This window comes from Trichoderma atroviride, chromosome 5 (genome assembly GCF_020647795.1).
Source record: "Trichoderma atroviride chromosome 5, complete sequence".
Lineage (NCBI taxonomy): Eukaryota > Fungi > Ascomycota > Sordariomycetes > Hypocreales > Hypocreaceae > Trichoderma > Trichoderma atroviride.
The window spans coordinates 3606392-3621814 of record NC_089404.1 but is presented as its reverse complement, the minus strand read 5'-3'; the positions used below and the strand labels follow the sequence as shown (position 1 = coordinate 3621814).

Genomic DNA, 15423 nt, shown 5'->3' with positions numbered 1-15423 from the left:
ATCTCTCTGACGGCCTAAATGTCTTGACGCGGGCTGTCATGGATATTTTGGCCAACTTGTGATGGCTTCATACCCAGCTCCATCTAGTGTACGACAAAAATGGATAAGAAACGAACATCAAGCTTTTTCGACACATGACCTCGGACATTTTTTAGATGTGGATTCCTAAGATCTCTTCAAGTTTATTCCGCAATAGGAAGAATGAGAAAACTGAAACAAAAAGTAGCCTTGCATGCCCCATCTCGCCCAGCTGAAAGGCCAAGCGGTCCACGGTGTTGATCGGTGAAGCCTTTCGATGGCTTATTAACTTGCATTTACATTTCTATTAGACGCGTTCATTCTCTGATGATGCATAGAGTACCCAGAATTATTTTAGCAATGTTACTTCACGATAGTTGACGTGGGGTCCAACTATCATGAAGCGCGCAGAAAAGGCAACAACCATATTTCCCAAATTGGACAATCCCTCTCCGCGAAACAAGGCGGTCCGATAGTAAGAATAAAGCTTCGTTCAATCGTGATGTTGAATTGAATGACAAAGAGGTATATAAGATCACAAGATATCGGTTCAATAAGATGCTTCAAAAGCACGAGATACAAATCCAGCCATTCTTGCCAGGCACGCGCCAAAGCACCACTCGCCATCTCTGTCACTAACAAGTATCCAGCATGAGATCACTTCTTCTTCTAAGCGCCTACTTCGGGCTGCTATCAGAAACAAGCGCGGCGACTATTCCCGCTGTGAAGCCTTTCACCGTGAACCTTTCTTCGCGGGTGCCGCACATGCTTGATCTGATTGGGAGGACAACTCTGCCTGCCGCTGAGCTCGCTGCTGCTCATGCTAGTTCCAACATGAGCTTGACAACCGGAATGCCGCTCGATACGCTAAAGAGCTTACACAAAGAATGGATAAAGAGCTTCAATTGGACTCGGGAAGAAGAACAGATGAACACGTATGAGCATAAACAGCCCAAGTCCATGAAAGAATGAGCAAGCAATCAAACTAACTTGATGCAGATATAACCATTTCACAACACAGATTGGAGATCAGACCGTTCACTTTATCCATGAGAAATCTAAGCACCCAAATGCCATTCCCCTCATCTTGCTGCACGGCTGGCCTGGCTCGTTCCTCGAAATGCTTCACCTCCTCGACCAGCTCATGTTGAGCAACTCCAGCCAAGCATTCGATATCGTCATCCCATCTCTGCCCGGCTTTGGATTCTCGTCTCCCGCTCCCAACGGCTGGTCAACGTCGGACACGGCCACCCTCTTCAACACGCTCATGACGCAAATTCTCGGATACAAGAGCTATGCGGTGCATGGGACGGATTGGGGCAGTGTCGTGGGGTTTGACATTTATGATCAGTTCAATACTACTGTCAAGGCGGCGCATTTCAACTTTTTGCCCTTCTTCCCTTTGACTCCTGAGGAGCTGGAGGCACAAGGAATCACGCTCACTGCGGCTGAGGCGATTCAGGAGCAGAGGGCTATGGACTTTGATAATTCGGGCATTGGCTACTACATGGAACAGTCCACAACTGTACGCTCTATCCCGTGTCCTCCACGAGTGGATGGTTTGCTAATACGCTTAGGTGAATACCGTGGGCCTCGCTTTATATGATAACCCAGTTGGACAACTATCTTGGATCGCCGAGAAATTCATCATCTGTGAGTTTAGACACACGCATGCATAATATCACAACTCTGTACTGACAATACATAGGGTCTGACCCGCGACGAGGAACTGGCCCTTCCTTCGTCACCAACAATGAGATTCTCAGGCACGTATCCATGTACTATCTCACCCAGACTTTCGACTCTGCCGCCTTCATCTATGCCCAGAACCCAACTGGCAAGGGTTTCTCGTACACCTACCGAAGAGCCCGAAGCAACCAGCCTCTTTTGTATAGCAACTTCCAGTGGAATATGCTATTCTACCCAGAGAAGCTGGTGGCGATAGTCGGCAACTTGGTCTATTATAATTGTGAGTCTGACACCACTAGGAAGATGAATGAGATTATGAGTTGTTTGGGAACATATTGCTGATATCTTTGTCTGACTAGCGGTTGAGTTTGGCGGACATTTTCCCGCGCTGGATAACCCGCCTGCATTGGCTGACGACATTAGAATGATTGGAAATTACTTTAAATCGTAAGATATAGATCGCTCCAAGTGCTGGGCATTTTGGCAAATATATTAGTTACAAATGCTCTTTTCTCTCTTGATTAGTTGAAGCTTCAGCATATATGGTTGCATTCGGTGAATTAGGACGTTGCTTGTAAGCCCGCACTGCATCCGAGCACCCGCATCTACAAACAGCAATACAAGCAGTGGATGCGGTAGAGCCACTAGAAGTAGTATTTATTAGAACCAGTAGGAGTAGCAGAGATAATAAAATTGGAAGAACCAGTAGATGCAATAGAGTAACAGAAGTAGTAGCAGTAGATCCAGTAATCAACAGTTTCCTCACCGTTCACTATAGTCCTAATTATATGAAATGAATTATCATGAAAGTGGCATATTAGCTGATTAATTAAATAGGCCAAAAGATTGTGCATCTTTATACGAGGCACCCGTCGGCATATTGGCCCCCGAAATATTATTCATCAATCGCTGCTTTGCTTCGGCAATTACTTGCCAAACAGGGATCGGCAGTAACAGGTCTTTTGTGCAGCTTATTCACCTACTTTTTAGAGTTAAATGGGAAGCCAAAAGAAGTATCTGCACGAAAAGTTGCCTGATTGCTCGATCCAAAAGCAGAAGTTCTATACTGACTACAAGATCCATTCAGTTTAATCAGCGCAGCCATTATCATTAATCAACAAGAATCTGGAGTTTGGAATCTTGCCTCCGCGGTCGATTGAGTGGTTCGCGCGCACGGGTACGGAGTTGTAGCCAAAGTCCATGTGTATTAGTAGGTATGCATCAACGATCGAATAGGGAATGTGATTTTGCGACTTTGCACTTTATGGGAATTGCCGACTTCGGGAGAACCTGAAGATTACATCAAACGGTTCTGGATAGAGGCACCAGACAGTCTGAATCGGGGAATAATTATATCGATTTGCACTCGTTAAGAAAGATATAAATCTTTGCATGTGTCCTCTCGTAATAGTCAAAGCCCAACTCTTGCCCATCGGTGTTTCATTTAGAGTCGAAGCCATGAAGTTTAGCTCTACACTGGGCCTCCTGGCCCTCGCCGGCGGAGCGTCAGCATCGTCTAATACAGCTGCAGCTGCAGCTCAGAGCCAGTTTGCTGCAAATACCACTGTAGTCCCCAACACATTCCTCATTGAGCTGCAGATGGACTTTCATCCTGGCCTGCAGCCCAAAGAAAAGTTTGCAAAGACAGCTCCGGGCAGCAAAGCCGGATATCATGTTCGTCAGCAGTATAACAGCACCGAGCATTTCTTTGGCGTCTCGGTTGCCTTTGACCAAGACGTTGATCTCGCCACTCTAAAGAAGACGGCTGGCGTGAAGAATGCTTGGAGCGTCACCGTCGTGCCTCGCCCTGTCCCCTATCAACAGCTGACGGGCTCGCCAGTGTCGAAAGATGGACAGGACAGCCTGCCCAATTACAGAGGCAGCGGGAGGGTCAATGAGCCACTGGCAATGGCCGGCGTAGACAAGCTCCACAAACAAGGCATCAAGGGCAAAGGAGTGCAGATTGCCATAATCGATACCGGCGTCGACTATAACCATCCTTCCTTGGGTGGAGGATTCGGCCCAGGTTACAAGATTGCTCTGGGAGACGACTTTGTGGGAGACGACTATACCGGCCTCAACTCCCCTGTGCCGGATCCTGATCCCCTGGCCACATGTGATGGTGGAGGACATGGGACTCACACGGCTGGTATGTATGAGCCTGACTCGTTGCTGTTGCCTGCTAAATTAGATTTGAAGCTAAAAAATAACGTTATTTAGGTATTGTCGGCATGGAGGATGCCGACAATGAGGGATTTGGATTAGTGGGTGTGGCTCCTGAAGCAACTATTGCAGCGTATCGTATTTTTGGGTGCAGTGAGGGGAGCAGCACTACCACTGATGTTATCATTGCGGCGATGCTCAGGGCTGTGCAAGATGGCGCAGATGTTGTGTCCATGTCCCTTGGAGGAGGTAACGGATGGGAACTAGACAATCCATTCAACGACGTCGTCACCCAGCTGGTCAATAGTGGCGTAGCCGTTGTGGCTGCCATTGGCAACGTCGGTATCGAAGGGCTATACTGGCCTCAGTCTCCTGGCCTGTCCCACGACGCACTATCTGTGGCTTCGGTTGAGAGCGGCGTTTTCCCCGTGGCATATACCGCTCACGACGACCAGCAAAACGCCCTCGACTATATATCTGTATTTCCCGCAACCAACCTGGGCCGCCAGCAGATCTACACGTTGGGGACAGGTCTTGGAGTACCTCCCGATCCTACCATCTCGAGTGGATGCGATGCGTCGGTATGGGCCTCTTTGCAATCGGCTACGAATCAAGGCATTATTAACTGGAACAACACCATCTTGTTAGTCTCAGTGACTGAATCGTGTGTATCCTTATTCAATAATTGGGGCGAAGCAGCTGCGATCGGCGTCAAGACAATGATGGTCTATGTTGCAGACGATGAGCAGCTAAACGCGAGTCCACTCGATGGCGTGCAGATGGTGTATTTGAACCATGAAAACTCGCAAAAGCTCATCGATATTTTCGACAACCTACCCGCCGACCAGGCCTCTTATTATCTGACATTTGACGGCGACAAGGCCAAGGACGTGTCGAACAAGCTCGGAGCAACAGTGGATGCCTTCTCCAGCTATGGTCCCACCGTCGAGATGACACTCGCGCCCAAGATTTCCTCTCCTGGAGGCAACATCCTCTCCACCTGGCCCCTGGAGGGAGGCGGCTATGCCCTTTTGTCGGGTACTTCGATGGCCACCCCTTTCGTCGCCGCAAGTGCCGCACTGCTCAAATCCCAGCAGCCACACCTCGGCGTTTCAGAGCTCTATGCACGACTGATGGCCACTGCTAAGCCGCTCAAGGAGTTTGGCCTGCCGCTTGTTGCCTCTACGGCTCGACAGGGCGGTGGCTTAGTCGACGCGTATTCCGCCGTCCATGCGGACACTGTCATTTCCCCTTCTGAGATCGACCTGCGGGATTCCGCATCGCCGGCTCCACAGACGATCACCATCATAAATCAATCCAAGGGGAAGAAGACATACCAGATAGGGCACATCCCAGCGGCCTTTACCAGGGTCTATTACAACTATCTGGCCGGCGGTCCGGATATTCCAAGGAATGGAAGTATCTACCCCTTAGAAATTGATGCCTCAGCCGAGTTTTCTCAGTCGTCTCTGACACTTGAGGCCGGACAGTCGGCCACATTCGAGGCTCAGATTACTCCGCAGGAAGACAAATGGCCGTATTCAATGCCCGTGTACGCCGGCTTTGTCAAGGTGTCTTCTGACAATGAGACGTATTCAATTCCGTACATTGGTGTGCCTACTAATCGAGCAGAGGTTGGCCCTATTATGGTGAATGCAACACCGCCAGGTTCACCATCTTCTCCGGCCGTATACAAATTCCAAATAACCAATCCCGGTGGCCAGGCGACTAAGCCGAATATCGATACGTATAATATTACCGGTAGCCCGGACGATGCTCTCCCATTGGTCGATATCTCTACTGGACTGCCCTCTCGGCTCGTCCGCTTAGAACTCGTATCGGCAAACACATCCTTTGTCCCATCGATATATGGCTTCGACCCCAACGTTACTATTGACTATCAGCCGCCGGCTCTAGCTACTCAATCCGGTTATCTTGGCGAACCCAGCTATGGAATCGTCTCTGCATCCACAATGGACCCTGTCGCCAGTAATAGTCCCATCAAGCAAGGCACTACGTTTAACTTGTTTGTATCTGGTCTCATTGAATCCCCCACCTTGACAAGCGACAACAACACCTCGATCCAGCTAGTTTCTGGAGATTACCGGCCGCTTTTCCGGGCCTTGAAATGGAACGGTGATGAGACGAATCCTGCTGATTACCAGTCGTGGCTGGGACCAGTCCTAAGATTGAACGTTACAAGTTCTTGAGGGGGCTTGAGCTTACTGGACGACGGCAGCACGTGGCTGGTCAAATCGTACTATATGACGATGTCTGACTGCGTCAAGTCGCGAATTTTTCCGTCAACAAGAGCGATTGTGTATATAGTCTTGCTTGTCTATGCTCCGTACTAGGCTCATCAAAGACATATCCTACAATGATAATCTATTTTCTGATTACCCATCTATTTTCTGATTACACACTAACGCAAAGACTGCTTAATGCCGTCTAGCGCGCTGAGCTGCGAATAGCTCCTAGCAGTTGTCAGACTTTTTGCCTGATCCCTGCTTCGTGCCATTGCTCGTCCATCATTAAACCTTATGTTACAGGAGATCATCATGAGTCTCAGCCAAACTAACCGTAAACAGTGTATATTCGGAGGAGGATCGTGACCCCCGAGGTTATATAAGAGCCTCATGCAACGCAAGTATGACATTCGGGGCATTTCCCGGTCTTTTTGTCGCTTGTTCTTTTTCTCTCGTTAGTTCCTATTATAGTAAGAATTGCCAAACTCAAAGCTAGCCGCTCATAGGGCGTTCCGCCGGATACAAGTCTGAATAGTAATCAGCCAGAGATTAAGGATTCAAGGTTCTATGTCGGTTGGTTTAGCCCTATGCTGATGTCTCATGGCTTGGCTGTGGTCTGATTGGAGGAATTGCTCGGAGAAGGACGCAGGTTCGTTGACAGGGTTTGCAAGGCTGGCAGGTTGACCTAGGGGGTTCGGAGTTGAACAGGGATCTCCGAATGGAGAAGGACGCCAGGAAACTACGTAACTGGAGCAGCTACACACAGCCCTACGGCCTCTGAAACTGCTGCTCAACGCCCACATGCTATCGAGGCCCCATCGAACCGACCGGATGGAGCATGGACGGCTGTCGTTCTCTCTCCACCGAGCCCGCCGCTAAAATCTCACACGCCGTGAAATGCCGCTAATCAGGTCGCAGGCAATACGCAATACTAAAACGGCCATGCCAGCTCCTTATAGGGCGCCGGCAACCCTGCTATGGCGCGGGGCACTGGCTTGTCAGTTGAAGATCATTGAAAGCTTGTTAGCTCAACTTTGCTGCGTATGAGGATAGGTCGTGAAGCATAGTTCTGAATTGCTTCGTGTTCTGTCTAATGGCTTGGAAATGGTGTTTCCCGTAAAGAAGAGTTATCAGAGAGACTAACAAGGGCTCCGAAGTGCTCTGCGTGCGTAATTGTGTCTGATTTAGCAATGATCCCCCTGGTTGTATAAGGAGGAGGAAAACGTTATATAAAGGCTATATTGGTTGCCTCTCTAGTCAAAACTCTCTATCAGCTCATCCAACACGCCAAGACCAGCTCGGTGATCTTCGCGATATAGAGGAGGAGAATCGCCGAATGATAGATCTCGATCCAGTTTTCGGGTTGTCTTCGCAGCCATCCTGTCCCCCTTGTCTCTCCTCAGTAATCCTATACGGGGCATCTTATATCTTGCTCTCCTGAGGTTACCCTGTTCTTCAACGGCTCTGAGTCGGCAACTAACGTCGCCGGCTCAGTCCATACTCTGACGCCCATACGATTTGTGAATACCTCGACACTATCCATTGCCTACTATGACTCGGCGCCAAGAGACTCAGCCGCACCAGTTGCCATCCTGGTCCACGGGTTTCCGTACTCGATCGACACCTATGTCGACGTTGTGCCCAAGCTCTCGGCCAAGGGCTATCGCTTGATAGTGCCATATCTGCGTGGCCATGGCACCACCTCGTTTCTCTCGCCAAGCACCCCCCGCAGCGCGGAACAGGCCGCCCTGGGCAAGGATATCGTCGACCTGATGGACGCTCTCAGCACCGACAAGGCCATCTTTGCGGGCTTCGACTGGGGCTCCGTTGCCGTCAACGTTGCCGCAGCCCTGTGACCGGATCGCTGTACCGGCATGGTTGCTGCAAATTCATGCCTCATCCAGAACCGCCAGACGGCATGGGCCACGGCGCCCTCGCCATCTCTTGCCACGCGCTGGTTCTTGTACGTCCTGCTCACACCGCAAGCTTATAGCGCGCTGGCCAGTGACACGCGAGCATGGGCCGAGACGCTCTGGTCCAGGAACAGCCCGCAGTGGAACTGGATGCGGCGGTTCCGGCGTTTCGCTACCCAGACTATGTCGACATCGCGACTAACTTTTACAAGAACCGCCTATTGTATGCGCCCGGCGACCCAGCCTATGCGGAATTGGCCGGCGACCTAGACTTGCTGCCCGTCATCAGAGTCCCCTCCGTGACGCTGGACCCGGACCAGGCTCCTGTCTTCCCCGCGACGAATGGCTCGTCAACTGCGCAGCACTTTTCGGGCCCGCGAGTCCATCATATCGTGCAAGGCTGTGGCGAGAATATTCCTCTTCAAAGCCCACAAGTCTTTGCGGAAGCGGTCCTGGAAGTCGCGGCTCTCGGGAGGCGCCATAATTAACAAGTCATGAGCGCCAACAGCCGATTCCGAGAACAAGAGCCGCCCGTGCAGCACGAATCATCTGGCAACTCCATCATTGTATTTCATTATTCGTTCTCGCCATAGAGTATAGAGCACATGGTTTGATAGTTGCTCAGCTGCAGTAATAGACAAAAGTCCTCAACTCCTGCTGCCCTCCCTGGCACGGAGTACCCCGATAGCTTCGCGCATTCGCTTCTAATTTGTTAGCCGCTTCAGGAAGTAATCTTCAAACGCCATATGCTTAATTTGTACAATGCCTTGGCCCCCCATCTTTCGGCAAACAGCCGATGTTTGCGCGCGCTTATGTTTCGTTTAAGGGCGGTGGACTGCTCTGATTCCGTTTCCCTCTTCGATACTACCTGCTGTACTATCCCCCAAAGAAACCCTCGAGAATACGAAGTACTGTACCAAAATCCTTGCACTAGCTTGCCGGGAGAATAGGTCTAGCGGCATTTTTATTTTCGTCCACGGTTCTGCATTTGTCATGTAGCAGGGGAGGGGGCCCAGATTCCTGAGTCTTATCCACACAGCTGGCCTAGATCTAGTACTACAGATCCGCGGATTTTCTTCCACTAGATACGGGCTGTTTTACGAAAGAGAGGAAGTATGTCCTTGCTTTGCGAGTCAACCTAACGCCAAAAAAAAGTTGTGGCAACGCGGCCCCACAAGCGCCTATTTGCCCTATCTTGAACGACGAGAGGCTGTCGGGATATTAGTTCTTAATGAATAGGAGAGAACCCATTTTGAAAGTCTAGTTATCAACAAGAGAGAAGAAAAAGTCAACGGCTGGCATCATGACGACGGTCAAGCCAGTGCTTCGCAGAAGCCACACGAAATCAAAGTTTGGCTGCCAGGCGTGTAAGCAGCGGCACGTCAAATGTGACGAGTTTCGACCAACATGGTTCGTCCATCAGCAATCATTGGATTTTGCTCGTTGAAGAAGGGAAAAGAAGAAGGATGATGCGTATGGAATGGAAACAAGAGCTAACAAATCTCATAGTCACAGATGTCTTTCTTCAAAAATACCGTGTAAATATCCTGATCAGCCTCCGGAGGAAGAGCCTGAACAGGAGACTCCTTCTCTCTGGTGGCCGGAAGACATTGAAAATGCATGCGCAGAATGGAAAGAAACGGGAGAGCCGCCATTCATGTCTCTAGCTCCGTCACCAAGCTGGCATACTATGGATATGAAGGACTTGCGGTATATCTACAAGATGGCTCTGGTTGCGAATATCCTCGAGCTCAGCAATACGAACGATATCTGTCTATTATGGGGTGAAATGGGCGTGTGAGTGCAGCCAGCGTGAATCTATATTACTATTTTCGTTGCTGCTTTACAAGGGGAAAGCATTGATAATGGCGATTCGAGACTGACATTTGCTGGGTCGTCAGGCTGTTCCAACTCGCAACACAATACGACTTTGTTGCCCATACCTTGGCTGCGACATCAGCACAACGACTTGCAGTAACTACAAAATCACACGAGGCCTCCTTGGACGCGTTCCACTACCGGAAACAGGCCCTTCATGGATTATATCGGGCAATGGGCAGCTTTTCCAAAGAAAATGCCGATGCAATCCTGGCGGCTTCTCTGGGATGTTCATATATAATGTCGGACTCGTAAGTTTACCATTACTACGTCTTTTCCCATTGCTTCCACTATAAAAATCAAACCGATATCATTCCCGGAAAATCCAGACCACGGTTGGGCTAACAGGTGCTTCAACAGACGCTCCCTAATGACCCTTGCGGGAAACATCTCCACTGTAAGCCTCGAGAGCATCGTCCTGTCTACAACACCGCTCACAATAGAGCAGGTGGCGAATCGAATGAAGCCATGGCTGGAGCGGTCGGCCTTCCACCGCATCTTCACATATGAGCTTCCTTGCCCCGAGAACGAAGAACAGGCAGCGGCAACGCCTCCGGAGACTGGGGACGTAGAGCACCGCTTCGCCCTGGTCAAGAAGCTTCTAGCCGAAGGAGTCAACTCCGTCAACGGATTGGCATTCTGTTTCCAAGGCGATCGAGATCTCTCTGCAGTTCTTCGACAGCTCAGAGACGTGATGCGGCTTGTCCATGAACGACTCGGCTCCGACATCACCGCAGAAGACCAGTACCGATTAGTATATCCCTTCACGGCATGGTTCGTGAAGAGCCCGGCTGCATCCTTTGTGTCTCTCAGCAAGAAGAACCCCTACATGTTGGTGTTCCTGCTGCACTTGTATGCAGTCGTTGTCGCGCTTACAACAGCGCTACCCAGAATCGACGTTCCTTTATTCGCAAAGTATCGTCTGAGGGCAATACTCCAAATCTGCAGCGTTTTGAAAGACGATCCGGGGTTTTTGTGCCAGCGATGTAATGGCCTTCACGCATATCAAGAGATTATGTCTTTTCCCCTGAATAGCGTTTCTGCATATCAGCAGCTTGGACGAGAGAAAGAGTTTCCTGGAGCATAATTAGCGAGCGTGTTGCCACCATTTGGCTTTCTTCTCTTCTTTCTTCTGACTCTATTTACTTTGGTTGCATTTTCCTCTTCTCACTCCTTTGTATTAATACCTAACCATGCATTTGAATCAGCAGGCAGAGCAAGGTGCAGTTTGTCTGGAATTACTTAGCGATAGTCAACATATGTCTATGCTCAACACAGACATACCTATTTTGGCGCCGTGAAGCGCAATTATAACCAAGCGACCAAGTTGCCTATTCGTCTAGCTTAATCGTGAATTCATCTTCCAAGTTTCTGACCAAAAGAGTAACTGATCTAATATTGGTATAGTGACTTACTGGTCTCACATTAAATATTGCATCGTGGCATGTCAAATATTTCTTCTGACCTTTGATGATACTTCTCTCTTCGTATAAAACAACATCAAGAATGAAAAATAATTGTAAAGTCACGGCGAGTTTCAAGGTAGATATAGGTGCAAAGTGCCGAATAAATCCTCCATGAGGGATTATAATCCTGGTTGGGAGCAAATGCAGCATCTTTGCTTCTCCGGTATGCTCGGCAGTTATAATCACAGTAGTTGGGACAAGCGAGAGTACAATACCCCGGCTCTTTTCAAGTCCAAGAAGTCTTTAACCACTAGGAGTACTTCCTTTATTCCCAACATTATGTGGCCGAATGTCGGACGGCCTTCCGAATTGGTATAATGAGCCTCAAGGCCTCTAACTAGAACAGGAATCTATCCGCCGATTCTCAGCACACGTATTACACTTGTTCGGGCACGCCTACAGAATTAAGATTCTCATATTTTCCTTTTCTTTCCTTCTAACAAGCGAGCAACTATGTCAATGCTGATGTCGGATCAAGTCTAGAATAGGGAGCATCTTATACCTACAACCACGACCAAGAGGAAAGCAATCTTCCGTTGGAAAAGGACAAGTCGAAAACAAATCGAAACGTGTTGGCTACCAAAAATACCAAGGAGACATTCTAGTCATGAAGACCTTCTTAATTCGATGTGTCACTCAGAGTCGATGTTGGCACCAGGTCCTTCGCAACAGATTAGTCCAATATAAGCAGCTGATTCCGTTACCGTTAACACAACAATTGTGATTGCGGACTAATTGCTACAATCATCTCCGCCGCCCTTACTAGCTACGCAAAAGTCATGCACAGCCTCCCTGGCAACCCCCTCCGCAACGGCCGCGCTTCATTTAACGCACCAATGGAAGAGATTACCAACGGAATCACAATCATGGTCCGCGCTACCGACATCTATCGGAAGGATAAAGGAAGGTGAAGTATTGGGGAAATCACCCGAAAATGAGTCGATGGAGCATGTGTACGATACATGTATACGCCAGGGCAGCTCTTTTTGTCCTGTTTTTAGGAGAGTTGCATTCAGTATGGTCTTGAGGCTCTAGAGATTTCTAGACATTCGCTCATGCTAGCACATTCACCTGTGCCAGCAACCTATCGGCAACTTCTCCACCTGGATGAACTCTCCCGAAGAGAAGTGCTATTATAAATTTCTAGCACGATATGTTTTAATAGAGAAAAGCTACCCAACACCTTACCTGTAGTTTAAAAAGGAGTCAATCCTGATAAAATGATATGTATCCAATTATTATATATATTGAAAGTAGAAGTAGTAGCGATGCTGACCGCGAAACAGTCGTGGCCGCGATGTGCTGCAAGTAAGCACATCTTCCATTTGTCCCATTCTGCGATCAGCTGCTGAAAGAAACCCTTGTTTTATGTGAACACTTCGCTGCCCTGCAGGGAAGATAGAATGTCTTCCTGCTTAGGTAGGGCCCCTGCTTCGGTGGAGGGTGGAAGTTCAGCTCCACCTTCATGTTTACACGGCGTAGATTCACGGCTAGTTAGGGCTTAGATCCCCTCTAGACAATAAAGGCGGGAAGGATGCTAGAGAAAATCGTCTAAGTGAAACGCCTTCGACGACGTCAATCTTCTTCGGGGGGATCAAGGATGCCGTTCATCGCGGTGCGATCTCGCCTTGGCTGTAGTGGCAGTAGTAGCGGTAGTAGCGGTAGCAGTTTATGCTATACTAGTTAATGTACTGATAATAGATCTGGGATGTTGGATCAATTTTCCCTAGTTTTGATATCACCTTACACCTTTTCTATCATTACTTTATAAAGATCATTGCGGCTAATCACTCTTTACACTCAACCTTCCTTACACTCACCCTTCTCTACACCCTACAAGAGTCTAAATCATCAACATGCTATATTCTATCCTACATCCAGTTACTTTTATTTATTACTCATCTTCCAAAGACAAACAAAAGACTCAAGTACACTGTGATTGGCTAGTATCTCCAAGCACACCAAGCCATGCTAAATTTTATTTAATACCAGCAGAGGAGCTTATTTTTCCCAATTTAAAAGCTATTCAGCGTAAAACTTTGCTGTTGATAGCTTTCTAAGACTTTTTGTTTTTGCTTCTTTGAGTACCTAGGTATTCTTTAATAGAAAAAGACACTGCTGCCAATCCATGCTGGTTATACCTATGACTTGTACCCAGCGAACCGCAAACGGAAGGAGTAAATGCTAATAGAGTGCGCGTACATGGTACCTATCTTCTCCTTTGCGCTCATTCACAATGCCCATTGCCGATTGTGATTATCAATTGTCGCATTTGACTTGGTACTGGTTACGCGGTTGTAGCGTCCAATATAAGAACCAAGACATATCATCAGCTGCCACCGACGGGAGCTAGCGTTAAGATTTGGGGCAAACCGCGGATGGCTGTCATTACGTCTCCGGCATTACGTCAAAGCCGGCTCCAGCACTGGAGTCACCAAAATGTTGCCGTCACTCTAGAGGCGGCTCTTTACAGAAGCTACATGCCCTATAAGATGACTCAAGAAACAGGATTCGACCCTGAATTCTATGCAGGGCAGTATCATTGTAAAGTCAAAGACGCAATCTTGTCAACTTTCCTCCAACAGGAGGAGAATCGCACTGGCATAGATGAACCTACAATAGCCAAGATTCACGCGAGAGTAAAGATAGAGCGCAGCAGCTGCTGCTTGAGAATACACATGTCTAGCAAGTGAACCTGACTCGACACATTGGTCACATGCGACATCTTGCGTATCTCCAGCCAAAGGCAGCGCACATCCAAAAGCCATTTGAACCTTCATCAAACGCCTGAACGCGGGGGGAGCTGCCACCAAGTGGCGTATGGCGTGTTACCGGCACGGCGGAAAGACTGAGGTCAAGCTTGGGCAGGGCTTATCCCGATTGCAGGTAAGCTGATGGGCTGTTTTTACTCAGCCCTACCTGATGAATAATACCAACAGCAGCCAGGTGGCAAAAGAATTGGTTGGGACTATTGGGATGAAAGGTAGTGGGAAGTAGACAGAAGTCACTATTGGCTCTTAGTTGCTTGGCCTGCAGGAGGATTGCATTTGGAGGCTTAGACATGCGGGATTGGACGGATTGCTATACGCCTTTTTTGTGTATTCCTCATGGCTGGCCTGGATCTGTCGTCTGACATGAGATACGCTTAAGCAGTAAGCAATTTGAATTGCGGCTGAAGACTGCATTGCATTCCTTATACTGGACAAGAGAGATGACTATCAGAGTGTCTAGACACGTCAAGCTGAGAGGATCAAGCCACTATGCCCTGTATACGTGTCCCAGTAACCGAGCAATTGGGCCAAGAATTGTGCGCTTGCACACGTGTAGCTGATGCCAATAAAAAAATGAGGCGTCGAGCTGGGCATCACGTTACCAATATCCGTCCGCCTCATTCGTTCGATCCGCGGCTTGGCTTGGGTTTTTTGGACTACGGAAGGGTCGGGCGTGGCTTGGCCTTGGGCGAGCATCAGCCTCTCGGACCCTACATTTAGGCCACAGACGACGACGTTTTTGGGGCCGGGATTTCAGGGTTCAAAGGATGCAGCCTGACGTCTTTGCTGGGGATCTGAAGAAGGTTCGATTTGCTGGTTGAAACGGCTCGATCGGAACCCTGAAGCCGATCCAGAAAGTCGGGATGGCCGTCGGACGGCTTGATATTGTAAGGGCTGTTGCTATCCGAGCGATCCCCATGCGAGGGTGCTGACGTTTTGAGAATAAGAAACGTGCCCTGGACACTACAGACTAACGGTCTCTCGTTTCGTCAGGGCGGAGAGGGGAGGTTGCTGCTGCATAGCACTGCCTCCTCAATTGTGTCATGGCTGTTTCGTTTCATCACTTGGCAACTTTGATGCTGGCGAGACTATCAAGTCGCCGTCTTGGCAGGTTAAACCGCAGCAACAAAGAGACTAGGCGTCAACTAAACTTGACAAGACTCGATTAAACTGGAGACTGCTACGCGATGCCAGGCATCCAAGCTCGGATCCCGACGCGAAAAGGAGCCCACTTGGAAAAGCTTCAAAGGCCCCTCCCGCGTGCATCCGGGCCCTCACA

General features: G+C 49.0%; 6 protein-coding genes across 7 annotated transcripts; all 6 read left to right on the top strand.

Moving 5' to 3' along the window:
• Positions 1-669: 669 nt before the first annotated feature.
• Positions 670-2158, top strand: TrAtP1_010445 (uncharacterized protein; the record flags this gene model as incomplete). The annotated part of the gene is made up of 5 exons (XM_066114713.1): positions 670-953; positions 1018-1543; positions 1596-1671; positions 1727-1987; positions 2067-2158. The coding sequence occupies 5 exons, from the start codon at positions 670-672 to the stop codon at positions 2156-2158; spliced, it is 1239 nt and encodes a 412-aa protein (XP_065970810.1).
• Positions 2159-3165: 1007 nt separating this feature from the next.
• Positions 3166-6228, top strand: TrAtP1_010444 (uncharacterized protein; the record flags this gene model as incomplete). Its single annotated transcript, XM_014089714.2, has 2 exons — positions 3166-3856; positions 3928-6228. The coding sequence occupies 2 exons, from the start codon at positions 3166-3168 to the stop codon at positions 6078-6080; spliced, it is 2844 nt and encodes a 947-aa protein (XP_013945189.2). The 3' UTR covers positions 6081-6228.
• A 488-nt stretch (positions 6229-6716) lies between these two features.
• Positions 6717-7972, top strand: TrAtP1_010443 (uncharacterized protein; the record flags this gene model as incomplete). Its single annotated transcript, XM_066114712.1, has 2 exons — positions 6717-6765; positions 7611-7972. The coding sequence occupies 2 exons, from the start codon at positions 6717-6719 to the stop codon at positions 7970-7972; spliced, it is 411 nt and encodes a 136-aa protein (XP_065970809.1).
• A 161-nt stretch (positions 7973-8133) lies between these two features.
• TrAtP1_010442 (uncharacterized protein) lies at positions 8134-8517 on the top strand (the record flags this gene model as incomplete). The annotated part of the gene is made up of 1 exon (XM_066114711.1): positions 8134-8517. One exon carries the CDS (start codon positions 8134-8136, stop codon positions 8515-8517), a length of 384 nt encoding a protein of 127 aa, XP_065970808.1.
• Positions 8518-8900: 383 nt separating this feature from the next.
• TrAtP1_010441 (uncharacterized protein) lies at positions 8901-11164 on the top strand. 2 transcript variants are annotated; one of them, XM_014089594.2, is made up of 5 exons: positions 8901-9439; positions 9539-9826; positions 9931-10158; positions 10268-10304; positions 10356-11164. In XM_014089594.2, exons 1-5 carry the CDS (start codon positions 9333-9335, stop codon positions 10992-10994), a joined length of 1299 nt encoding a protein of 432 aa, XP_013945069.1. In that variant the 5' UTR covers positions 8901-9332; the 3' UTR covers positions 10995-11164. The 2 variants fall into 2 exon arrangements, with proteins under 2 accessions (XP_013945069.1, XP_065970807.1); XM_066114710.1 differs by having other exon boundaries at positions 8901-9826; positions 10268-11164.
• A 2587-nt stretch (positions 11165-13751) lies between these two features.
• On the top strand, positions 13752-14066 carry TrAtP1_010440 (uncharacterized protein; the record flags this gene model as incomplete). The annotated part of the gene is made up of 1 exon (XM_066114709.1): positions 13752-14066. The coding sequence occupies one exon, from the start codon at positions 13752-13754 to the stop codon at positions 14064-14066; it is 315 nt and encodes a 104-aa protein (XP_065970806.1).
• Positions 14067-15423: the final 1357 nt, after the last annotated feature.